A 25,955-nucleotide genomic window follows, 5' to 3' on the forward strand; every position below is an offset into this window, starting at 1 on the left:
GGAGGTGGGGGGAGGGGCCGTGTGCAGGTGGGCATCCATGGGAGGGGGAGGGGCCGTGTGCAGGTGGGCAATCACGGGAGGGGGAGGGGCCGTGTGCAGGTGGGCATCCACCGAAGGGGGAGGAGGGGCCGTGTGCTGGGAGGCATTGGCCCGGGCAGGGGACACATCCCCACAGGAGGTGGCACAGAGAGGGCTGCCAGGCCGGGGGCAGGGCCCAGCACTGTCAGAAGCAGGGCAGACAAGCATGCGGGCCTGGGGGGAGGTCAGGATCCATGGAGGTGCTGGGTAAGTGGCCTCCAGGGCACGACGGCGCAAAAAGAGAACAAATCGGGCTTCCTAGGGTGACGGAGGTCAGAACAGACACCTGATCACCAGCCGCTCCCAGGCCCGGGGTTGAGGTGAGGGGTGGCGGGGGGCATGGTCAGCGGGGGAGGCGTAGTCAGCAGCGGGGAGGGAGGAGATGAGCCAAGGGCGGCGTCCCCCAAGCCGGCCTGGCCTCTCCTCCCCAGGCACAGCTCCAGATAAACCGCCCTCCTCCTCCCTCTTTCCTCCAAGCCGGCCCTGCGTGTTCCTGTCCAGGTTACACCCCTACACGTGCCAATCTGAAACCTCCCTCCTGGTTGGTAGAAACGTCCAACAGAACAGGAACGGTTTCTCCTGCGTCAGCTGTGCCTGGGACAAGGGTTCCCCATTTCCTCCGGAGGCCCTGCACACTCACTGGGCTCTCAGCCACCTTGGGAAAGGGGGTGTAAACCCATCTAAACCAGGCCAAAGTGAGAAAACAGAACGTTCATCAGAGACACAAAACAAACGTGCTGCGGCTGTGTGCGTGTTTTCTTTAATTTTTAAATAATTTATATTCCTTTGGAACAAATAAAGCTCTGAGAATAAAGAAAAACATCCATCTGAGGTTCTCTTCAAGAAGGGACCCTGGAGCAGCCCTCCGGGGGCTTCGGGTCTGCAGGCTCGGCTAGGCCAGAGTTCTAGAGCGCTCTTCCACCGTGCACAGTGCCGCGGGCGGGCGGGCACCAGCCAGGAAGCTTCCTAAACCACACCCAGACATGACCTCTGACCTCCAGGGCACCAGAACAGCCAGAGTCACCTCGGTTGCCCAGCAGGGTCAGGACAGGGTCACTGTGGCCCCCAGGGAAGAGAGAGGGGAACCAGCCCCGGTGAGGTCACAGCCCCACTGCGGGCTGAGCCACGAGCGGGGAAGTTTGGGAACAGCGCTGGCTCTGAGATGTCGCCTGTGCCCATCTGATCGGAAGGGCCAGGAGCTGCTGCCCTGGACCGTGGGGCCATTACCTTCAAGGGGTCACAGGCGCAGGTCCAAGTCCAGAGGAGCGCACGCCCCGGCAGAAGCAGCCCACGACGCACCCCGGATGGCGGGCCCGCAGGAGACCCTCGGGGGCAGGGGTTGGGGGGAGGGGCACAAGGGCTCCCACCCATGACCACAGCCCTGAGAAGCAGCCTTGGCTGAGGTCGCCCAGCCTCTCTGCCTTGCCCTGGCTCGTCAGAGCAGCTCATTGCTGGGTCCTCAGCAAGCACCTCGCCCCGCGGCCGGGGGACGACGTGGGTCTGGCTGCCACGCAGCCGCCAGGAGCCGCCATCAGGAAGGGAAAGGCACTGCAGGTCCCGCTGGTCCCAGACCCAGAGGCTGTGGGGGCAGCAGGGTGCCCACCTCACTTCCCCTTCTCCTTCCTCTTGCTCCGCCTCTGGCCAGTCAGCTCGTCCAGCTTCTTGTCCAGCTTCCTCTGCAGCTGGGCCCGCTTGGCAGGGTCCAGGGACCTGTCCTTGGTCCCACTGCCAGGGTAGAGGACCCCTTCCCGGCTGATCCTCTGCCGAGCATGGGCGCGAGCCCTCTCCCCACAACCGTGGACCTGGGGGGACACAACAGGCAGTGCTGGGCCGGGAGTGGGGCCAGAAGAGGCCCCAGTTCTGCCAACGTAGCGCTTAGGGGCCATGAAGCCCCAGCGTTGACCTTGGAGGGGCTCCCTGCTCTTTCCACACGCTCTCACCCACAGGCTCCTGGTGTGGGGTGGCGGGGGAGGAAGGGTCCACGCCCTGGCAGGGCTGGTGGCTAGAGCCCCAAACCCTTCCTGCCCCCTGCGTGGGGCTCAGCCCAGACCCTCCTCCACGCAGACGGCAGTGCAGGGCGGCGGGCTCCTGCCCCTCCCCGGCAGGGCGGGATCCACTCGGGGTCACTCACACACGCACAGACCCAGTCTATACCCGCACGACACGCAAATGCACAGGCCCACGGGTTGTGTGTGAGCGTGCACACAGGCCCAGAGCCTGTATGCGGGCCTCTCACACACACACACAGGCCCATGGTTTGCCTGCAGCCCACCCGCCCAGGATCTGGAGACAAAGCCCGCCGCTCTCCCAGGGGGCGCAGACCTCGGGCAGGTGGTGGCCGAGGCAGTAGCGGTGGCCACAGTGCGGGCAGAGCTGGCCCAGGGTCACGACGCTGACCGTGCACTTGGTGAAGCTGCAGGTGTTGTCTGCCTTGATGGCGGCCGAGACCAGGGCATCAAAGTCCTCCTCGGCAGGCAGCTCCATGGCCGCGGGGCCTGGGGGGAGACAGGCAGCAGTCACCGCAACAGGTGAGGACAAGGAAGTTGGACACGAACTCCCCACGGGGCCCGCGTCTGCCCGTCGAGCAGCCTGGCCCGACCCCTGCCCTCGGGGCCACTGCGTGTGAGAGGGTCCCTCACCAGCCAGTGACCGTCACAGGACGGTGCAACCGGGAGCTTGCAGAGGGCAGGCAGGCAGGGCATGCTCCTCAAAGCTCACCCGCATAAATCCAGGAGAGCATTTAAATATGAGGACATCCTTTACGTTGCTGACTATAAACTCAAATCCCCAGACTAACCCTGCCATCCAGAGAAACAGTGTATTCGTTCACAGTCGTGTAAAGAAACCTAAGATCTGTAAGCAGACAGTTGTGTGGAAATCCTTTAAAGCTGTAGGAAAACGCTCAGAATGGGGAAGGAGACACGATTATAATTCCTCGATGACATTAATTCTGGCGGCCTGAAGAAGCCCTGGGCGTCAGCTCCACTGAGGTGGGCCATCTCCCTGGGTCCCTGTTCTCAGGTGGCCCCGCCCCACACCCTCCTCCGAAGGGAGGACCATCCCGCGGCCACGCCCATGCAGTCCCGTGTTCTGAGCGTGGTGGAGGCAGGAGTGGGGTGTCCACTCCCGTCGGGGAGGATGGCGTCTCCTGTCACCCAGCGCAGAGCCCGGCACACAGAGGCTGCTCACGACGCGGAGCGAGCGCACACAGGCCCAAGGCGGAGAGGCGGCTCTGGGCTGTGCTTCCCGGGGCTCTGGGGCCCGGGGAACAGGACCGACCCCACGGCCTTGCCTGGAGGGACGCGGCTGTGACAAGGGCCCAGAAGAGCCAGGCCGTGCCCTGGACTCTCAGCCTCCACGCAACACTGCATGGGGGTGGGAGGCAGGCCGAGCGAATAGACCGCGGGCGCCTGGCAGAGGCCAGCGCAACACTGACGGCCTGCCCGAGACCCCAGAGCCCGCGGAAGGAGCGCTGCGGCCTGTGGCTGCCATGACCCTCTGCGGCCTGTGGCTGCTGTGACCCTCTGCGCCCCCGGGGCCCTGCCCGCCGCGGCTGCTCCTCCAGCCCTCTCCCGGCAGGAGGCACTCTGATGGCCCAGCGGGACCCCGCACGAGGGCCCGGGAACAGAGGCCGCCGAGGCCAGCGTGGCCTGCGGAGGCTTGGGGCTCAAGATGCAGGACCCAGGCAGGGGCCCCGCGGGAGGCGTCCTGCTTCCTCACGGTGGCAGGGGGGCCTCACACTCCCAGTGGAGGGGACGCCACGCCTGTGCTCCCTCGAGCCGACTAGCTTACCTCTCGCGTCTTTCTTCTTCTTCTTTTCCAGTAACTTCCGGGGCGCAGGGCCTGGGGCGCGAGGCCCCTCCCTGGCCCCCGCCCTCTGCAGTCTCTCCAGGTGCAGCGCCTTCAAGTCCGGCTGGTCCTGGCTACTCGGCTCCCCGATGGGGGGATCCGGCTGCTCGGAGCTGGGGGTCTCGGGACACAGAGGGGCTCTGCCGTCGGGCCCCGCAGCGGGTGCCGGAGCTGCGGGGGCGGGCGGGACCCTCTTGCTCACCGTGACAAAGCGCTCCCTCCCCTTCCCGGTGCTGTCGTGCCTCAGCCCGAACTCCTCCGCGATCTGGTGGACCCGCAGCCTGTCGTGCGAGTTCAGGGAGGCAGGGAACTCCAGCTGCGTCTTCTCGCTTGCCACGAATTCTGCGATCGCGGCCCTGAAGCCGTCTGCACCATCTGTGCTCCCGGCACCGGCACCATCCCGGCCGCCTCCGTCGAGAATGGGCTGAGGCTGTGCCTCGGAGGAGCCCAAGGGTGTTCCGCTGGGCTTCTTCCGGCCCGGCCCGGTCCCCCCAGGGGCCCTCCTGCCCGTTGCCGCAGAGCCCCGGGGCTTCCCGCCTGCCTGGGTGCCCTCGTGGGAGTAGTTCTCAGGGACGATGTCGTCGAGATACTCAAAGGCCGTGCGCACCTCCCCGTGCTCCGTGAGGTAATCCACCAGGGTCTTCAGGAAGGCGTGGTTGCTGACGGTGCGGGAGTCGCAGACCACGGCCACGTGGCGCCGCGCGCGGGTGACTGCCACGTTGATGCGCCGGTCCTCGGTGAGGAAGCCCACCTCACCTGAACAGAAGCCCGGTGTGCGGGGAGCAGAGACTAAGGGACAGGAAGGCAGGCTCCCCCGTCCACCGCCCCACCCAGATCCGCCCAGGCTCCATCAGCCCCGCGCATGGGGTCCCGTCCACAGGCTCCCCCTGGCTGCGGTCTAGTACGGTTCTCTAGTCCTGCCTGGGGCTCTGGCAGTGACGTTTGCCGCTCGTCCCCAAGGTAGTACAGAGTCCTCTGCGGGAGCCCAGAGCCAGGACACAGCCCAGGGCCGCGGCCAACACACGAGGGGCCTTCTAGTGCGCTCCTCCCAGCCTCACCCCTTACCCCCTCCTTATCTGTTTTCGACCTGACAGAGCCCGTTCACTAACAACTGTTTCTGGGGAAAAAATCCTTACCTGATGGAATATCCACAAGCCCTGGCTGCAGAAACCAGGCCCTGAGGCTAATCTGGCCTTGGGGCCAGGCGATGAGCTCTGGGCTCTCAGGGCCCCCCTCCACAACCACCTCGAGAGGCTCGTGAGATCCCAGTTCCGCAACCAGGGATCAAACCTGGGCCCTGGGCAGCGGAAACACTGAGTCCTAACCACTCGACTACCGGGAAGCCCCAGCCCCGCACCTTTCCTGTTGGATCTGACGAAGGACAGGATCACAGCCTCCTTCTCCCGGCCCTGGAAGCCGTCGACGGACCTTATCTCAAGCTCCGGGTGCCTGTGCGCGAGGCTCTGTCTGAGCAGGTCCACCTGCAACACCGAGCCAGGCCTCGCCACACAGCTCAGGTCGGGCGGCCCAACGCGCTGCCCTGCAACCCGGCGGAGGCCTGGCCTGCACAGCCTCCTGGCCCGGGGGGCCGCAGCCACCTCAGGGTGACGGCTTCTGAGCACCTCACTTCCCACGGGCGTGCACATGAACCATAGAGCGGCACACAAACGTGGCAGGGGTGACCCACACCCCAACACGGACGCTCACGCCATCACGGCTTTGGCTCAGACACCCCCAGGCGTGACACCTCTAAACCGGGATGGCATCTGATCCACGGACCTCACGATCTGTGAGGCAGGTGCGTTCTTCCTACCAAAGGAGACAGGCTTTGCTTCGTGAGCATGTGGGCCCTGAGAGGGGAGATGGGAAAAAAGCCCCAGAGAAGGGAGTGGACGTCTAGGGCATCTGCTGCCCACCACCGCACCCTTCTCCAGGCAGCACCCCCGACCTTCCCTGGGCAGCCTCCAGAGACGCCCAGCCCTGCGGTGTTCCATGAGCTGGAGAGCCAACTCGAGAGGGAGCAAGAACCTGGCAACTGGCCACAGCCACCAGCTCAGGTATGGGCCAACCTGAGCCGGACTGGAGACTCGAAGGCAAGGCTCCCACGGGTACACCGTAAGACAGGCCACCCTGGGAGCGCGTGGCAGGACGTCAGCCCGAGGCTGCGCGGCCCCCAAGGGCAGGCCCGAAAATCAGCTGGCACAGGGAGCCAGTGAAGCCCGGGACGGGGTGGGGAAGGCACCGCCAGGGGACGGACGGACGGACGGATGGATGGGGGCTCTTGCTGAGATCACCCTGCCCCACCGGCCCCTCTGGTGGGGGGCCACCCTGACATGCACCTGCAGGTTGTACGGCGTGATGACGGCGATGTCGGCGGCCCGGACACCCGCATCCACCAGCGCCTGGACATGCAGGCTGACAAGGCGCACTTCACCTGGGGGGGATGGACAGCCCTTCAGCACGAGGGGCACGCTCCATGGACACCCGTCACCAGAGCTGGTTTTCTAAGCACTTTTCCAGCTGTGATGACAGGCGGCTCTCACACTCGGCTTGCGGTGGCCTCCTGGGAGGGGACGCCGGATCCCACACTCGAGGCCCGGGGCCCCCCGCGGACGGGGCTTCCTCTTTCAGGGCAGGAGCAGCTGTGCCCCATGCCCACCTGGCTGCCCCGAGGGAGGCCCCTCACTGCCGGGCCCCCTCTGTCTTGACCTGGGCCCGCCCGCCCGTCAAGCACGCCCACGGTGCTGCACCTCCCGGGGCGCCTGGCTCAGGACCACCGCCCCTGCCCTCCCGCGGCTCCTCTCTGACGCCGGCTGCTGAGAGGGGCCCAAGCCAGCCTGCTCACCGGGGTTCCCTTTGGACTGCTCGTCCTCCTCCTCCAGCTCCAGCAGCCCGCAGCCGGCCGTGTCCACCAGCAGCAGGGGCAGGCCCGTCTCCTCGGTGGCCGCCACGCCCGGGAGGTCCCTGCACTCAGGCCGACACCGAACACGGGAGGGCCCGGTGACGGGCAGGGCCCCGCCGCCTTTCCCGCCCCCGCCCCAGCCCTGACCCCACACTGGACAGCAGGAGGGGAGCACAGTCATCGTGATCGGAGGACCTCTTCCTGGAGGAGCCCGACCTGGGGCCCCGCCGCCTTTCCCGCCCCCTCCCCAGCCCTGACCCCACACTGGACAGCAGGAGGGGAGCACAGTCATCGTGATCGGAGGACCTCATCCTGGAGGAGCCTGACCTGGGGCCCCGCCGCCTTTCCCGCCCCCGCCCCAGCCCTGACCCCACAATGGACAGCAGGGGGAGGGGAGCATAGTCATCGTGATCGGAGGACCTCATCCTGGAGGAGCCTGACCTGGGGCCCCACTGCCATTCCCGTCCCCTCCCCAGCCCTGACCCCACACTGGACAGCAGGGGGAGGGGAGCATAGTCATCGTGATCGGAGGACCTCATCCTGGAGGAGCCTGACCTGGGGCCCCACCGCCTTTCCCGCCCCCTCCCCAGCCCTGACCCCACACTGGACAGCAGGAGGGGAGCACAGTCATCGTGATCGGAGGACCTCATCCTGGAGGAGCCCGACCCAGCGTTCTGGCCAGAAATCCAGTCTCAGAGGCAACCTTCACACCCACATCTTTATGGAATTCGGTTCGGGGACACAGGGCGGGGCACAGCCGAGTCACTCACCTCAGGAGGTGCCCGGCCACGGAAGGGTGGGCGGTGAGCTGACCGTGGTAGAGGGCCTCTGAGGCCCAGCGCGCGATGGCCTGGTGCATGCGGTACTGCACCGTCAGCATCCGCACCGCCCCGGCCCCGTGCTGCTCCGCCAGGCGCTCCATCAGGCTGAGCGACAGCCCTGCCAGCGCCGCCCTGCCCGGGGAGAGCAGCCTAAACCAGGGGCCGGGCGGGGGGCAGGCCTCAAAGGGGCCCGAGCCCCGGGTGCAGCCTGGACCAGGGGCCGGGCGGGGGGCAGCCCTCAAACCGCAGCCCACATCCCTCCCGGAACTAAGAGAACGGCCCCCCGGAAGTGCCCACGTTCACCAGCGAGCCGCGGAGCCGGGACCCAGCCGGGCCGCCTGGCGCAGAGCCGTCCTCGGCCCACCGAGGGACAGTGCCGGGCCCGCCGGAGGCCCTGCGCTCCCTAACCTCCCTGGGTTACCGCTGTTCAGTACAGGCGCCTACCAACAGCAGGGCCATGGGTGTGAGGAGTGAAGGGACTCCAATCCCAATCGCAAACCCAGAAACACCCAGCATGAACCCACCCCACACGTCCCCCCAGATCACCCGACGTCCCCCAGAGACACAGTTCCGTGCACCTCCCCGAGGGCACGTGGCCCACAGAGGCCCGCTTCACAGGACCCATCAGGCCTCCTCGGGAGCCAGCCGCTGAGCCGAGGCCCCCGAGCCCTCCTCCTGGACAGCGTCCATGCCCACCCCTACCCGGACATCTGGCTCCCACAGGACAATCCTCCAAAGTACGCTCCCATCCCCCCTTTATCCAGCCCAAAGTCCCCTCCAGATCCTCACTCTGAAGCCCCGGCGACTGGACGCCCTCTCCCTGTGGGACCCTGACCTGCACACCCCTCAGCTCTGAGGTCCCGACTCCCCTCTTGCCAGCTCCACCGCCAGCCTTGCTCACACGCCCAAGTCTCACACCTCCACCTGACACCTTAGGGGACGCCCACTCAGGCGGGGCCTGGGCACACGCCAGGCGGAGGCCACGGGATGCGCGCCAGGTGACCCACCCTCAAGGAGCTTAGAGTCTGGCCAAGCTGTCGTCTGCAGGAATGAGCATGGGCGCACGTGTGGACGGCACACCCAGGGGTGAGCAACAGCTCTGTTCCCGGAGCCGCGGCCCCGGGGGTGTCACGGTGTGACCACCAGCTCACACCAGCGTCCACGCGTCCAGGGAAGCCCTAAGCTCAGAGTTCCCACCGTCAGCTCCCGCTCTGCTTTACTCAGGGCCCCTTCCACAGTCCCCATAGAGCCCGAAGCTGGGAAAGGCTAGTGACCTCCGCCCCCACCACCTGGTGACGGGCCTGCCACCCGCCCTCCAGCCCTGCCCGCTGCTGACCCAGGCCTGCCACCCGCCCTCCAGCCCTGCCCGCTGCTGAGCCGGGCCAGCCAGCCGCCCTCCCCGCCCACCGCACCCCCACCTCTGGGGTCTCTAAGTCACACACTGTGAGACCCTACTTCCTCTGTGCGGGTGTAACTGAAACTGCACCTTCAATCAAAACGACCCCAGGGTTTTCCCTCCCCTAAGTGGGGGCTCGGATGCTGAGGGAGCCACCTGCCCCCTACAATCTTAACTCAGTCCATGGCCGGGCTTCCCCGCTAGTCCAGGGCCTCTGGGTGAGCCTGGGCTTCTGAGCTGGACTTGGAGGGACGCACAAGGGGGTGGCAGGTGAGGGGTGGGGAGTCTCACTTGTGGGAGACGATGGTGGGAGGCAGCTGCTTGTGGTCTCCGGCCAGGATGCACTTCCGGGCCTTCAGCAGGGGTATCCAGCAGCTGGCTTCCAGGGCCTGGGCACACTCGTCGATGACCACCACATCGAAGTGGCCATCGGGCAGCAGCTTCAGCGGGCCGTCCGCAGAGGCGCCTGGTGGGAACCGGAGCCATGAGCCTTCACAGAGGTGCTGGCAGCTGCAGTCACCCCGGATGAGACCCAACGAGCCACCGGTTCACAGTCTGGCTGCTCACTAAAGCTTGTGTGATATGTTTGCCTCTAGGAATAAGGGTCAGCAAGACGTGCCAGGGCTCATGGTTCCAGCCCCTGTGTTTAAGTGTGAAGCGGTGCGCCCTGGCCATGGGCCAGCCCAATGCTTCATTGACCAAAGTCAATCTCCCTTCTGGGGCTGGGACCCCAAAGAAGGCTGCCTTAATTCCAAATACTACTTCTGTATCATTTTCTGAATTTAGAACTTAGTTAATTCTCTTTTTAGGTGCTTTCCAGGACACACAGAACAATTAACTGCTGGGCAAAAATCACCATGTACCCAAGGACACAAAACCACCACACCCAGTTCCTCCTTCCTGGACACAGAGCGGCTCTGGGGTCCCAGGGCCTGGGGGCCTCCGTGCAACCATCACCTGCCCGTGAGCGGAGGGAGCAGGGCTGCGGCGGCACCCAGGACAAGGGGCCGCCCGGGAAAACTGCTGGACGGACGACCCCAGAGCAGAAACAAACCGGGGGACGGAAGGCGACCTGGCCTCCAGCGTCCCACACGGTACCATTTACAGTGGTCAGTTTCCAACAAAAAATTACAAGACACACGAGGAAATGAAGTGTGGCCCACTCACAGATGAAAAGCGATCAACAGAAACCATTCCTGAGAAGGCCCAGATGGCGGACTTACCAAACACACACTTTATTTTTTTTTTTCCTACAAGAAACCCATTTTAATGATGAAGACATATAGATTAAAAGTAAATGGATAGAGAAAAATATACCACGGGGGTGGGGTGAGCATGGGCCAGAGAGTTATCAGCTCAACCTTCAAAGATGTGACCCAGCCCCAGTAAAATCTGGACACTGAAACTGAGCTGGGTCCTGTGGGTTTCCTGGGCATGAAAGCATTTCTGTCCCGTTTTCTTGTTTATAGGGAACAGGCTTCAGTCTCCGTGAGTTCCAAATGCAGGTTCAAGCAGTTGCCAGTCAGGGAAGGAAGGGTACTCAGCGACGAGCAGAGTGATCAAGAAACAACAGGGACAGGATCCAGTTTCCGTCTCAAGGTAAACACATATTGAAGTGAAGTCACTCAGTCGTGTCCGACTCTTTGCGACCCCATGGACTGTAGCCTACCAGGATCCTCTGTCCATGGGATTTTACAGGCAAGAGTACTGGAGTGGGTTGCCATTTCCTTCTCCAGGCAAACACACACTTTAACATCAGCTACTTTAAATGTGTACAAAGAGAAGAAGGAAGCCTCGTCTAACGAGATAAAGGGCTGCCTGAGAATGATGTCCAACCAAGACTATCGATAAAGGGACAGAAATTATCTTAAAAATAAAAACAACCAAAACTCACGTTATAAATCAGTTATACTCTGGTATAAAATAAAAAGAAAAAAATAAATGATTTAAGCCATTAAAAAAAAATCACACACTCTGCAGTTGAAAAGTATGATAACTGAAATTCACTGGAAGAGCTAAACAGCAGATTTGAACAGGCAGAGGAACCAGCAAACTTGAAGTCAGGCCAGCTGAATTATTCAGTCGGAGAAACTGAACAAAAAAATAATGAAGGGCAATGCCCAGCACCTCGGAGACCCATAGGACACCGTCAAGGGTGCCAACAAGCACATCACAGGAGCCCGAGAAGAAAAGGAGAGAGAAAGGGGCCAAAGAGTATTGGAAAGATAATGGAATTGGGAAGCTTCACAAATCTGACCAAAAAAACAGCACACGGACCTAGGAGACTCAACAAACTCCACGTGCCTAACCCAGAGGGAGTCACAGGAGACTCGTCACAGTCAAGCTGCCGGAAGACAAAGAAAGCAGCGGATGGTCAGAGAGACTGACGCTGCCGTCTCGTGAGAAACCATGGAGGCAGAGGGCAGGGGCGGCGCGTTCACACAACTCACACTGTCAACCGAGAACGCTGCCTTCAACCAAACAGTCACTCCAAAACAGAGGAGAAAAAAGGTACCCCCAGATAAAGAAAAGCTGAGACCTGCCCTTCGAGAAATATTAAAGAGAGTCCTTCGGGGTGACATGAAGGACACTAGAGAGGAACACAAATTTACAAAAGAAGCAAAGGCAACAATAAAGGCAATGACACAGGTAAGGGTAATAGACAGCATGACAGTATTTGTGCGACTCTGTTTTCGTCCCGTCTGATCTAAAAGAAACGGGACAAAGCAGTAATTAGAGTAAATCAGCAGCTGGGCTCTGTTCCTGAGAGCAGCCCCTGTGAGAGGCTGCGGCAGACAGGCCCTCAGGACCGCCCGCCCAATCCTGGCCCTGGCCTCCTAGCAGCCACACCCCGTGCGGCCCCTTCCCTGAAGTATGGGTCAGACCCGGGCCTTGCTTCAAGCCAGCAGAATACGGCCAAGGTGACGGGGGTTCAGGTCGTGGTGACGTTACTGAAAACTGTCACCCATCTTGCTACAACACTCTTCCTACTCGCTGGCTTTTAAGGATCAAGTGGCCCCATCAGAAAGGCCTAAAGCCGCCAAACGTGGTTTCCAGCTGGAGTGGCTGTCTTTACACCAAAGCAGACTTCAGAAGCCTTCCCGGGGCCTCAGGGGTAAAGGATCCGCTGCAGTGCAGAAGACACAAGGGACAAAAGTTCGATCCCTGGGTCGGGAAGATACTCTGGAGGAGGGCACGGCAACCCACTCAGGGATACTTGCCTGGAGAATCCCATGGACAGAGGAGCCTGGTGGGCTACAGTTCATGGGGTTGCAGAGTCGGACACAACTGAATGACTAAATAATAATAAGATTTCAAAAAAAAGAACATACTAGGGATAAAGAAGGTCGTTTCAGGATGACAATTGGTTAATTCATAAAGAATACATAACATTCAAGCCCCTAATAAGAGAGCTACAGAGGACATGGGGCAAACACTGGCAGAACTCCAAGAAGAAACAAACAGATGTACAATTACAGTTGATTTCAACACCCCTCTCTCGGTAAGTGATAGGACAAGAAGACAGGACATCAGTAAGGATACTGACTTGAACCACAGTATCAACCATGACAGGAAACTTCAACAGAACCAGGGAATGCATTCAAGCATGCACAGGACACTCACAAAGACCATATTCTGGACCATGAAACAAGTCTTGATGAAATGATCCAAGTTGTACACAGTATGTCCTCTGCCCACGTGGAATTAAGTGAGAAATCAACCATAGGAAGATACCTGGAAAATCCCCAAATATGTGGAAAGAGAATGACATGCTTCTAAATAACGTGGGTGAAAAAAGAAGAGGGAAATGAGACGGTATTTCACAATGAATGAAGACACATCAGAAGTTCCGGGAAGCCACGGAAACAGTACATGGGGCAACATTTATAACACTAGACGCCTACAGCACAGAAGATGATGGTCTCAAATCTATACAAACCGAAGACCTCAACTTCCACCCAAAGAAAAGAGAAACTAAGAGCAATCTAAACCCAGGCCAGCAGACAGAGAGGAATTAAATGGGAAATTTAATTTAATTTCAGAGGAATTTAATTCCAGAGAGCATACGAACCAATGCCGAGATCAATGAAACAGAAAACAGGAAAATTACAGAGAAAACTGCTGACACCAAAAGCTGGTGCTTTGAGGAGATCAATAAAATTAATATCCCTCTTGCCAGAAGATCAGAGGGAAAAAAATAGGATACAAGTTACCAATATCAGAAGTGAAAGAGGTAACACTGTCACAGATGCTACAGATTTTTTTTAAATGATAAGGGGTTACTGTGAACAAGTTTATGCTTGGGAACTGAACAGCTTAGATTAAACAGACAAATTCCTTGAAAGACACAAGCTCACTTGAAGAGAGACACCCTGAATATTCTATGACAATTAAGGAAACTGAATTTGCAATTAAAAACTTCCTGAGGAAAAAACTCCAGACCCAGAGGGGCTCCACTGGTGCTTCCTACCAGATTTTAAAGACAACTCTGTGAAACGCTCCCAGAAAGCGGAGGAAGCGGGCACACCCTCGACCCTGCGCGGGGCGCCGAGGCGGGCGGGGCGGTGGACGCCGGGCCCCTCACCTGTGTTTGTTGCGAGGATTACACTGGCCGCCGCCAGGCTCTCCAGCATGGCTGCCTCCTCCCTGTCCTTCAGCTCCTTCCTCAGCAGCTTGATTTCATCTCGAAAATTACTCTTCTCTCTCTTATCCTGGGTCTTTCTGTTTTTCGCCTACAAAGGAAAGGAAAGACAATAATTCTGACTCGACTTTGCTTTTCTTAGCTCTTTCTAATTCACAAAGCACTTTTATTTATCATCAATCGGTCCACTTCCCTAAGGTCCTTTGAAGGTGATAAAAAGTCAAAATTCTTGGGACTTCCCTAGTGGTCCAGGGGCTAGGACTCTGTGCACCCAGTATAGCAGCCCTGGGTTCGATCCCTGGTGGGGGAACTAGGGTCAACATGCCACGACTAAAGATCCTGTGTACCTCAACTAAGACCCAGCACAGCCAAATAAATAAATACATTATATATATATTTTAAAAAGTCAAAAGTCTTTCCTGAAAGAGCAACAGATCCATGTAGGTGATGTCCTGACTGGCCTCAGGGCCCTCAAACCCCCTGTCAGCTGGGGGAGGCCTGAGGGAGAGTGAGGGGCCCCGAGGACAGTAAACTCAGCCCAGGGGAGCCAGCTCCGCCCTGCACTCATCAGAAGTGCTCGGGAAGAAACAGCGCCTGCTGCTGCAGGACTGGGTTTCAGTGGTATACAGAAAAGGAGGCTGACTTCCTCTCAGTTTTCCACACTCGTCAGGAGAGTAAAATATTTGCCGCAGCCCCTAAATGTTCACCTAGACCTTGACTTACTTCCATACTCGAAAGACACGTAACCCCTTCCTTACTTGTGGTTTCTACTTGGAGAAGGTATTTCAGTAGGAGTGACAAGCGGGACGCCTACCTTACAGAGAAGAGAACCCTAAAAAGCACAAGTTGAAAAAGGAACAAGGGGGACGTCCGTGGTGGTCCAGTGGTTAAGACTCTGCACTCTCTTCAGTGCAGGGGGCACGGGTTTGATCCCTGGTTGCGGAACTAAGATCCCATATACCCTGCAGCTCAGCCAAAAAATTAAAGAATAATCGGGACCAAGAAAACGAATCCACCCACACGTGCGGTGGCATGAGCCCCATCAGTGCAGAGTCCTCCGGCGTCTTTAACCGTGAGGGACCCTGCGAGCGTCCTGTCTGCCCCCAGCGTTCCCACTACCCTGCGGGCCTCGGGGAAGGCTGAGTCTCCTCGCCGGCCCTGTGAGGCCTGGACACAAGGAGGTGGGCTGGCGGTGAGCAAACACAGGGCGGGCGTGCAACTGAGGGAATCGGGGGCTGGGGGGATGTGTAACCTAGGGAACCAAAGAGCGTGAAAGTTCTAAAAACTCTGCTTCCCACTGACCCGTCACCTACCGAGCTCTTTCTCACCAGAAGTACATTCCACTTTTTTGTTTTTTCTTTCAGCTTAAGCTGGGTCTTCACTGCTGTGCGTGGGCTTTTCATTGCGGGGGCTTCTCTCGCTGGGGAGCTCGAGAACACAGGCTCAACAGCTGTGGAGCACATGGCCTTTGTTGCTCCGCAGCACGTGGGGTCTTCCCAATCAGGGGTCATACCTGTGTCCCCAGCACTGGCAGGCGGATTCTTAAGCACTGGACCAGCAGGGAAGCCCCCACATTGTGTTTTATATTAATGGACTAAAAATTTAGGGAGGACACGTATTTTCTGAGTTTTTACTTTTGGGCTGCTTTTTTTTTTTTCCTTGTCATTATTATCCAGCCAACATGCCAGACACAGGGAGCCCTTAAGAGCAATGTTTCCTGCAAGACAACTGCTCGCCTCTTCACAAAACTACCCTGAAGACAGTCAGTCCCCATTCAGTACTGAGCACAGGTCTCCATCAGATACGGGCAGGCCCAATGTTTCATCCCAGTCCGTGACTCGGCGAAGGCCAGAGAAACACCAGAGGATGCCCACTCGCTCCTGGCAAAGACCGCAGACCAGAGAACCACATGAGGAGCGGACACAGCCGAGAGCTACTCACCCAGGCCTGGTCGATGTCCCTCCTGATGTCGGCCACGATCCGGGCGCCGTCGCTCCGCGCTAAGACCGCGTCCAGCGAGTGCTGCTGGATGGAGTCCAGGAGGCGCGCCGGGTGGCCGAGGCGGAGGATCCGCTGCTTCCGCTGGGCCAGCCGCTCCACGAGATTGTCCACAGCGACGTTAGAGGGCGCGCAGCACAGGACCTGTGGGGGCACAGCTCAGGCTCGGCCTGGGGTTCCTTCCTAAACGAATCGCCTAAGTTTACATTAGAACAAGCGGAAAGTCCTAAAGTTAAAGAGAGGAGGGTGGAGCGTGTACAGCTGGTGACACTGCGGTGTAAACGTCCGCTGTAAGGACCGGTGCAGATGGCCTGAAGGACACACTGCTGCACACGGACACGACATCCGGGTTCTAGACCTCAGGTCAAAAGAACCTACTGGGCTCCCAAAGACCAGAAAGGTTGACTGGCAACCAGAAGGAAAGGCCTCGAAGTGTCCTGGGATGGTCAGTCAGGGCCGGGACACCCGTCTCTGTGAGGACTGAAGGAGCAAACGCTGCAAAGGCTTAGACAGGTGCCTGGTTCGTAAGAAGGACCCAGGGAACGTCGACCTACAGATGTTGACTGTCACTGCTCCAGTTCTTACCCTTATCCAACATTTACAACCCAGAAAGATTTCTTAACAAGCGTTTCATGTGCTCGGAATCCACAATGACTCGCGTTGAGGTTGAAAGAGCCTCTCTCAACCATTAACAATCTACGTGAACAGTAACACACACCGTCACATCCCATATCTCAGGAACCAGGAACCTGCCATCTGCACAACTAACGGGACCCTCGAATTAACCAAAAAAGGTCTGTCTCCCATCCGGCCACAGGGCCTTCTCAAGAAGGACACGGACGGGCCCGGCCACCTGCATGCCCAGCAGGGGCCTGAGCACACAGCACCGGTGCTGAGCGCGTGGCTCCTGGGCTGTGGCCTGGCAGACAGTGCCCCAGGCCTCCCCAGTCCAGACCCAGGGCCCCGAGTACAGGCCCAGACCCCCGGGGCTGTCAGACACCGACAGGGGCGCAGCCTCGCGCTGAGTCAGTTAACGCGTGGGCACGTTCCTACACGAGTCCTGGAACCCAGACTGGGGCCCTTCAGGGGCCCGCGAGTGCGGCAGACCCGAGTGACGGGTGTCGGCGGGGACTCGGCACCCATGCCCACCTTTGAGCCCCGTTTCACAGCTTGAAGGATGATCTCCACCACGGTGGTGGTCTTCCCAGTTCCCGGGGGCCCATGGATGATGGCGAGTTCCTTCTGGGACAGCGCGAACAGGACCGCTTCCTGCTGGGAGGCATCCAGGGCGGGGTTGCAGAAGGTCAGCGGGGCTGCGGGACAAGCAACAGTGAGGCTCGGGCTCCCCGTGACCTGGTGCCATTCCCTCATCCCCACCCCGATGGAAACACAAGATGCCATGTGACAGGGAGAGAGCTGGCCCTCCCCTGGGTCAGCAGAAACACAAAGTCAACCTTTGGCTTGGCTTTCAAAAGTCTTCCCCCGGACAGGAATCCGCAGGGCACCCCCCCCAAACCGGCCACCCGCCGCTGCACCGGCCAGCACAGCCTGGAGTGTTCACCACCTGTCCCATTACTAACCAAGTTGGCCAACTCATGCTCCAGAGAAATGGACTCCTGGGAAGTAAATGTCTCTTGGAACATATCTGTTCCCACCCCAGTGTTCCTTTTCACATGCCCACAAAACAACAAAAGCAAACAATGAAGAAGAATCAGTAGCAGATCCAGGACGGTATTTCTAATCTGAATCTTCCGTAAGTGAGACCATCGGTCTGCCTCATACGCTCTGTGCTCGGAGCCGGAGCTGCTGGGTCCAGCCCCGAGTCCGCGGCTTCCACCCCACGGTGCCCACTGCCGAGACGACTGTGCTGGCTGACCATGCAGGCTCAGGGTAAGACCGAGACACACTTGCAGGAAGCGTGGGAACCTGTGAGTCGGAGCACCTGCATGCATCCTGGCCCTTCACACCGCGTCCCTGCCCCCTGGATGCCAGAGACAACCAGGGCACAGTGTGCAGCTTTTAACACAGGGAGGATGGTGCTCAGAGCAGCCTCTCAGTAACTGGGTGGCGGAAATAAAATCTTCTTTGAGAAAACTAACAGGTTGTAATTGTGTAGGTGTAGCCCTTGCTGTTGTTCACTTGCTAAGTTGTGTCCCATTCTTTCACGACCCCATGGACTGCAGCCCTCCACACTCTTCTGTCCATGGAATTCTCCAGGCAAGGATACTGGAGTGGGCTGCCATTCCCTTCTCCAGGGGACCTTCCCAACCCAGGGATCGAACCCAGACCTCCTGCACTGGCAGGCAGATTCTTTACCACTGCGCTACCAGGGAAGCCCAGAAACAAAATCTCATTTAAATGTGCTTTCAGAATTTGAGAAAGGGTTGAGCTGGCCAATAAGTTCGTAAGATGTTACAGAAAAACATGAACAACCTTTTTGGCCAACCCCGTAGGAAGCAGCCCTGAGCTCAGAGACAGCACCGCCAGGGTACCAGCACAAGAGTGACCAGAAAAGTGTGGGGTGGCCCCGTGTTAGAACCACTGAAGAGACGGTGCATAAACCAGCAAGTCTGATGTCTGGAGAACTGTTCAGTGAAGGGCAGCTGCTTGACGAGGTAACAAACCCCTCCCAAAATGAGGTTCTCCCAGACACTGAAGGAGACGAGAGAGTGCACAGACCACCGTGAGTGAGAACAGTTGGGGGGGCTGTGTGTGTGTGTGTAAGTGAAAGAGACGCCCTGTTCTACATGGATGTTGAGAAACAGCTATCTGAATACACACGCCCATCAGTGAGGCTAACTCTATGTGACAGGTGTTTTAGTGATTTCCCTCCCCTTATTTACATGCTACTTTATTTCCAAATGTTCTGTGACGAACACACGTCACACTTACAATCAGATATAAGCTGTCCTCAATTTGAAGGACACAGAAAAAATAATCAGAGGTATTGAGGACTGAGATTCTTCAAATCATAAAAAAATGCTATCAAGCATAAAGCACTGGGTTGGCCAAAAGGTTTGTTGAGATTTTTCCGTAACATCCTATAGAGGTGTTACGGAAACGAGCACCGTCTCCGCTTTGTTTCAGGAACATGAGGTGCCCTGGTTGCAGCCGGCATCCAGGGGAGCAGGGACGCGGTGTGGAGGACCAGGACACACGCAGGAGCTCTGGCTCCGAGGCTCTGATGCAGGCGTGTTTCAGTCTCATCTGTCCGGGTCAGCACCCTGGGCCCACGGAGTCAGCACGGTCGCCTCTGCAGTGGACAGCTCAGGGTGGAGCCTGAGGGTGTCACGTTTTCCGTAACACTGTATGCTGCCGCTGTTGTTCAGTGGCTAAGTCGTGTCCCACTCCTTGCGACCCCATGGACTGCAGCACGCCAGGCTCCTCGGTCCTCCACTATCTCCTGAGTTCCCTCAAACTCATGTCCATTGAGTCAATGATGCCATCCAACCATCCTATCCTCTGTTGCCCCCTTCTCTTGCCCTCAATTTTTCCAAGCATCATGATCTTTTCCAATGAGTCAGCTCTTTGCATCAGGTGGCCAAAGTACTAGAGCTAGAGCTTCAGCTTCAGCTTCAGCATCAGTCCTCTCAATGAATATTCAGGGTTGATTTCCTTTAGGATGGACTGGTTGGATCTCCTTTCAGTCCAAGGGACTCTCAAGGGTCTTCTCCAACATCACAGTTCAAAAGCATCAATTCTTTGACACTCAGCTTTCTTTGTGGTCCAACTCTCACATCCATACATGACTACTGGAAAACCACAGGTTTGACTAGATGGACCTTTGTTGGCAGAGTGATGTCTCTGTTTTATAAAACATTGTCTAGGTCTGACATAGCTTTTCGTCCAAGGAGCAAGAGTCTTTTAATTTCATTGCTGTAGTCACCATCTGCAGTGATATTGGAGCCCCCCAAAAATAAAGTCTGACACTGTTGCCATTGTTTCCCCATCTATTTGCCATGAAGTGACAGGACTGGATGACATGATCTTCATTTTTTGAATGCTCAATTTTAACCAGCTTTTTCACTCTCCTCTTTCACCTTCATCAAGAGGCTCTAAAGTTCCCCATTACTTTCTGCCATTAAAGTTGTATCATCTGCATATCTGAGGTTCTTGATATTTCTCCAGCAATCTTGATTTTAGCTTGTGATTCACCTAGTCCAGCATTTAGCATGATGTACTCTGCATATAAATTAAATAAGCAGGGTAACAATATACAGCCTTGACATATTCCTTTTCCAAATCTGAACCAGTCCATTGCTCCATGTCCAGTTCTAAGTGTAGCTTCTTGTCCTGCATACAGGTTTCTCAGGGGGCATGTAAGGTATTCCCATCTCTTTAAGAGTGGGAATTTTTATTACACAGCTTGTTGTGATCCACACAGTCAAAGGCTTTAGCATAGTCAATGAGTAACACCTTATGGAAAAACCCAAATGAACCTTTCAGCCAACCCAATATGATCAGCTATCCTCTGTTCTCTCAGGTCACTGACACAGAAGAAATATCCTCCCACTTCAAAATAAAATATTCAGATACATTAGAAACAGCATTATTTAAAAAAAAAAACCACAACAACAATGGAATGAGCTACTTCTTTGACACTGTGTGCAGGCAATTGACTTGTTCAAGAAAGTCACATAAAGAAGTTTATAAAAAGACACTAAAGTAAACTTCTCCCTGAGCATTCGCAAACTCTTATTAAAATCGCCCAAGATCACACTGGTCATGGCCACACCGGTCACAATACTACCCATAGTGACTTCAATCAGGAAAGGAAAATCAAAAGCTCTTACGCATCTCACTGGGAGGACTGGGGTCTGATGTGCCGAAGAGGACCTCTATGAGTGAGGATGCGGGGCCAGAGTGATACTTCTTTAGGGAAATCAGAGCTCTGCCAAGGGACAGGGAAAACGAGGAGCTTAGGGACAAGTAGGATTAACACAGTGCCTGAGGCCCACTGCCGCCAGCTCCCAACCATCTCCCGAAGAGCTGTGCGCTCAGTCACTCAGTCATGTCCAACTCATTACGACCCCATGGACTGTAGCCCGCCAGGCTCCTCTGTCCATGGGGATTCTCCAGGCAAGAATACTGGAGTGGGTTGCCATTTCCTCCTCCAGGGGATGTTCCCAACTCAGGGATCGAACCCAGGCCTCCTGCATTGCTGGCAGATTCTTCACTGTCTCAGCCACCAGGGAAGACCACCATCTCCCTCAAGGGACAGGCAACCAACCCCAGACCGAAGGTGCTTGCCGTCTTCTCCAGCAGGAATGAGATGTGTTTAAGGAAAATGTATGTGTGATTTCCGCAGAAGGCAATAGCAACCCACTCCAGTGTTCTTGCCTGGAGAATCCCAGGGACGGGGGAGCCTGGTGGGCTGCCGTCTATGGGGTCGCACGGAGTCGGACACACTGAAGCAACTTAGCAGCAGCAGCAGTACGTGTGATTTCCAGTTACGTACACTTACTTTTTAAGTCGCTTGTAAGTCACGTCGTTGGCAAGCTTCAACAGTCTGTAGGAATGCTCTTGGTCCAAACTCAGCTGGGAATCGTGGGACTCATCAAAGGCCACGGTGACCGCTTTCTGGGTGATGCGGGTCAGGATCCCAGTGGCCAGCTGACCACCTTCATCATACAGACCCACGATGTCACCTGTAGGAGCAAAGACCAGTTACATAAATGCTGAACAAAGTTAAATGAGAATTACTTCATTCAACAAATGCCAGCACATTTCAACTACTCTGTTACTTTCATTAGAAATGAAGTCAGTAGCAGCAAAAAAAAATACTTCTAACTCACATTACATAATTAAATTTACTTGCACGAGATGAACTGTTTAACACAAACATGACAGTCAGTAAAACATTTAAAGTCTTCCTCTGAGCCTGGCACTGTTCTGGGTGCTGGTCTGTATCAGGAATAAATCACAGTCCCTGCCCTCACTTTGGGAGGAGGCGAGCAAACACAACAAGCTGCCGGGGGCAGTGCCAAGGGCTTCAGTGAGAAGAAGGGCAGAGTGAGGACATGGTCACTGCAGGGCATGTGGGACGGGCCGCTCTGCAGGGAGACAGGTAAGCAGGGCAGGCCCACACTCGACCCACACTCGACCCACACTCAAGCGAATCAGGGCTTCCCATGCCCCTCAGGGATGAGCCTTGGGCCAATCAGAGCCTGAGACTTTTGCCCCAGCAAGCTGGAGGCCCTCACTCTTCCCCGCTAGACCAGAAACCAGAGAGGATGGACAGGCTGGAGCTGCCACCACATGAGGCCTGAGAAGGAGCCAACCCAGAAGAGCGTGGAGCCAAGACACAGAGAGGACTAGGCCCAGGCGACCCCTCTGAGCCCCAGAGCCACTTCCCAGTTATCACAACCCACGTGCCCCCTTCCTGTCCAAGCCCGCCTAGCTCAGGGTTTCTGTCCCCTAAACACCAACAGTTCTGACCAAACAAGAGTCCACGTGGAGATTCAGCCAGAGCCCCCCTCGTACTCACCCCTATTTATTCTGAGTCAAAGTCCACACCACATATCAACCAGGCATCAGGCATGATTTCAGTCCTAACCCATTTTCCTTCTAGGCAATGAGTTTCATCTGTACCTTGAATCTTTCCTGTCTCCCTCCCCAACTTGTAAAGGCAAAGAGAAGATGGCAGCAGTTCCCCCAGGTTCAAGGTCTGGTTCTGTGCATGGGGTGCGGGGTCTCCATGGGGCTGAGTGCTGGGGGCTCCGACACCACTGTGCCTTCCCCACCAGCCACCCTGAGTTCACATCTCTAAGCTACAGAGCCTTAAAACTGCTCCTCAGAAGATGGAAACCTAACAACAACCCCACCTATGTCTGATCAGGAGCTGGAGCAACACATCAGATTTCAGATCTGTGCTTTTCCACCTAAAGGACTGCCTTCCTCCAACTTCCTGTTTATCAGTTATTCATCAACCTCGAAGGTCCTGCACTTCCTAACTGAGCATAATACATTTTCCCTTGGGTTTTCAGAGTTTACAAAAACGCCCAGCAGGGGCATTCGGTCCTGCCCACTTAATCCTGATGGTAAGGCCGAAAGCTCGACTGTCTTTAGAGGACAGATGACTGACTCCTGGCCCCTCAGCAGCACAGTGTGAAAGATCTGACTCTGACCAGCAGCTTCCCCTCCTCCCATCTGCCTCCAACTGCAGCCAGGATTCCAAAAAGCGAGGGGGAAAGAGGTCAGAAAGTCAAAATATGAAACCAACAAACCCTGTCATCACCAAATCAGGGCAGAGAGACTTTTCCAGAGAAAGTGCAGTGCTTGGCGGGGCTACTCCCTCAGTTTCCAGGTCTGACTGAAAACAAGAGTCCCAGGTGTGAAGTTAAGAAGCTTCTTCGAACTGCCCCTTCTTTCCAACATGGCTGCCACAAGTTTAGCCAAAGTATTCTTAGTACAAGGAAGGTCTGGGACTACACAGCTATGTACAACGAACCATCTGGTCCAGGGTTATGGGGAATAAGCAGGGAGGGAGATTCAAGAGAGAAGGAACATATGTATACCTATGGCTGATTCATACTGATGTATGGCAGAAAGCAACACGACATTAGAAAGTAATTACCCTCCAATTAAAAATAAAATTAAAAAATAAATATATATACTGTGATACTATGGGGAAAAAAAACAAGAAATGAGAGTCATGTGTTACCTTAAATTTTCTAGTAGCTACATTTGTGTGTTGTTATTTGTATGTGCTCAGTCATGTCTGACTCTTTGCAACCCCATGGACTGTACCCTGCCAGGCTCCTCTGTTCATGGGATTTCTCAGGCAAGGATACTGGAATGGGTTGCCATTTTCTTCTCCAGGGAATCTTCCCGACCTAGGGATCAAACCCATGTCTCCTGCATTGGCAGGCCGGTTCTTTACCACTGAGTCCCCTGGGAAGCCACATTAAAAAACCAAAAAGAAACAGGTAATTTTAATAGTAGTTTACTTAATCCAATATATGAAAAATATTTTCATTTCAAAACATAATTGGTAGTCATAGAAATTACTATTTTTTTTTTAGTACTAAATCTTCAAAATCTCTTGTGCCTTTTACTTGAGCAGGAATCACTAGCCATATTTCAGGTGTTCAGCTGGTGTCTGCCGGTCTGGACAGTGCCGATCTAAACTACCAGAAAGCCTCATAACTGCTGGAATTCTACGTGAGAGTTCTCCACTGCAATGCTTTATTCCCCAGCTGGTCCTATGTGACCAGATCTTTACAGCCCACATCTGAAGACTGCAATATTCGAAGCACATCCCTGTCAACAATGTACAGACCGGAAGTAAAGCTGTTACTGGGAAGTGCAGCGGCAGACACGCATCTCCTGGGCTCGAAGGTGACGAGCAGCCGTCCGTACAGCCCGGTCCGCTGGCTGGATACCTGCAGCTTCAGCAAACAGACGCCTCGGCTCTGGAGTTCCTTCAGAGAGACATTTTCTTGCCAGGATCTGGGAACACCCAATGTTGAAACTTCAGTATTTGTACTTTACCAGTTTTTACATCCAAACATGCAGGAGGAACAGAGGAGGCCAACGCACGGGAAACTCCAAACCTGCCTCCTCTCAAACCTGTTCCTCCTCCAGCCCCCCATGCCCTCCTCGCAGCAGCCCAAGACAGCACCTTCGCTCACCTTTGCCTTCTCTCCTGGGCCCTGTGAGTCACTGAGTCCCACCAGGGCCCTCCCATTTGTACCCAGAATCCACCCCTCACCATCACTGCCGAGGGCCATCCTCTGCACAAGATTATAAAATAAGAGGGACGCCTCTGGCCATTCAGCAGTGAAGACTGTGCTTCCAGTTCAGGAGGCACAGGTTCAATCCCCACTTGGGGAATTAAGATCCCACGTGCAGCTCATCACACAAACACACAAAAAAGACTATAATACAAGCTTCTTCCCCAGGTCCTTCTCAATCTGACCTCTGTGTATCTTTCCATGGGTGCTTACTCTGTACTCCCGACTGTGCTGAGCCCTTGACTTTTAGATCACTGCATTCCCACCTCGCTGGTTTGCTGTAAGGATGATCTCATTTTACAGATAAAATGACTAAGGCTGCAAAGTCACCAGCCATAAATGATGGAGCCTGGATTCCACAGTCCAACAGGACTCCAAAGCCTCAATTATCATAATTAAAAACTTCTAACTCAAATCCTCTCCACTTAGGCAGCACAGTGGTTGAGTACACACTCTGGCATCAGCCTGCGTGACCTCAAATCCTGGCTCACCCTCTGTTACCTGGGGCAAGTGACTTAACCTCTCTGTTCCAGCCTCCTTAGACAAAAGATGAGAATCGGTTACTGTAGTAACCGATTTAGCAGAGTTGACGTGAGGTTTAAAGAGACTGACGCCTCTGGAGTGCTTTAACACCCCTCAATAAATGTCAGCTCTCAGTTTCAGCCTTATGGGTGAAAGCCCGACATTTTCAGGGCTCCAGTTCTGGCTGCAGGGGTGCGCTGCTTTCCCACATCTCCTCCAGGAAGCTCCTCCCCGCATCCTCCTTAACCCCTATTTTTCTGCAAGTTGTGCTCAGGCACCACCGCCTCCGGGAAGCCATCCTTCACTAAGGCTCCGCAGGGTCGGCGGTCCTTCCTCCGCCTCCACAGCACTTGGCCTGCGCACGCAGCTCAGCACCTGTCAGGCTGGAAGCGGGCCGTTCGCGCCCCCACCGGCCCTGCCGCTCACACCGGTCGCCCGGGGCCCGTATTAACGACTCCGTCCCATTCGGGGCCCGGCACGGAACAGGCGCAAACACTGACGAGGGGACGAGGAGGGAAGAGGGCGGAGAACACGATGGGGATGGAAGTGGGGAGGCAGGCTGGGCCCACGGGGCAAAGTTCAGAGGGGCACTTCAGAGGGAGAGGGCACTTCAGAGGGAGAAGACCCTTCCGAGGGGGTCCCCAAAACGGAACGGGCCGCCCGGAGGGTGAAGAGGCTTCCATCCTTGGAGGCGGCCGAGCCCCCTTCACAGTCAGGAGGGCAAATCCCGGCCCTAAGCTTGTCAGGCCGAGCCCCCGGAGGCTTCATCTGTGGGGTCTCAGCTGGGAGAGGAGGGGGCTCTGGGGGAGACACTGGGCCGACCCCGAGAGGCTCGGGCCGGCGGCCGTACCTGCGCTCCTCGACCTCCGCGTTTCTCTCGAGCTCCAGCAGTTCCAACTGCTTGGTCACGAAGCTCTCCACAGGTGTCGAGGCCATGGCCGCAGTCCGGCCCGGGCCCAGAGCCGCTGAGGTCCTGCTGTCTCGCGCGCGGCGCTGCTCCCGGCCGGACCCG

At 56.6% G+C, this 25,955-nt stretch overlaps 1 protein-coding gene across 1 annotated transcript; it reads right to left on the reverse strand.

Moving 5' to 3' along the window:
- Positions 1-824: 824 nt before the first annotated feature.
- On the reverse strand, positions 825-25,954 carry IGHMBP2 (immunoglobulin mu DNA binding protein 2). The gene is made up of 15 exons (XM_061161873.1): positions 25,794-25,954; positions 23,968-24,137; positions 21,151-21,334; positions 20,480-20,577; positions 16,836-16,999; positions 15,630-15,830; positions 13,632-13,779; positions 9,338-9,512; positions 7,600-7,782; positions 6,773-6,891; positions 6,267-6,361; positions 5,285-5,408; positions 3,871-4,683; positions 2,401-2,573; positions 825-1,880 (listed from the first exon to the last, which is right to left on the reverse strand). The coding sequence occupies exons 1-15, from the start codon at positions 25,877-25,879 to the stop codon at positions 1,683-1,685; spliced, it is 2,931 nt and encodes a 976-aa protein (XP_061017856.1). The 5' UTR covers positions 25,880-25,954; the 3' UTR covers positions 825-1,682.
- Position 25,955: the final 1 nt, after the last annotated feature.

This window comes from Dama dama, chromosome 2, assembly GCF_033118175.1.
Source record: "Dama dama isolate Ldn47 chromosome 2, ASM3311817v1, whole genome shotgun sequence".
Lineage (NCBI taxonomy): Eukaryota > Metazoa > Chordata > Mammalia > Artiodactyla > Cervidae > Dama > Dama dama.

Bases quoted from the DNA above. Each gene is read 5' to 3' on its own strand.
- IGHMBP2 (XM_061161873.1), bottom strand. From the start codon at position 25,879: ATGGCCTCGACACCTGTGGAGAGCTTCGTGACCAAGCAGTTGGAACTG. The intron at 7,783-9,337 runs GTGAGACTCCCC...CTCCCCGGGCAG, and splicing joins CCCACCATCGTCTCCCACAA to GGCGGCGCTGGCAGGGCTGT. The intron at 6,892-7,599 runs GTGAGTGACTCG...GCCTGAGTGCAG, and splicing joins GTGGCCGGGCACCTCCTGAG to GGACCTCCCGGGCGTGGCGG.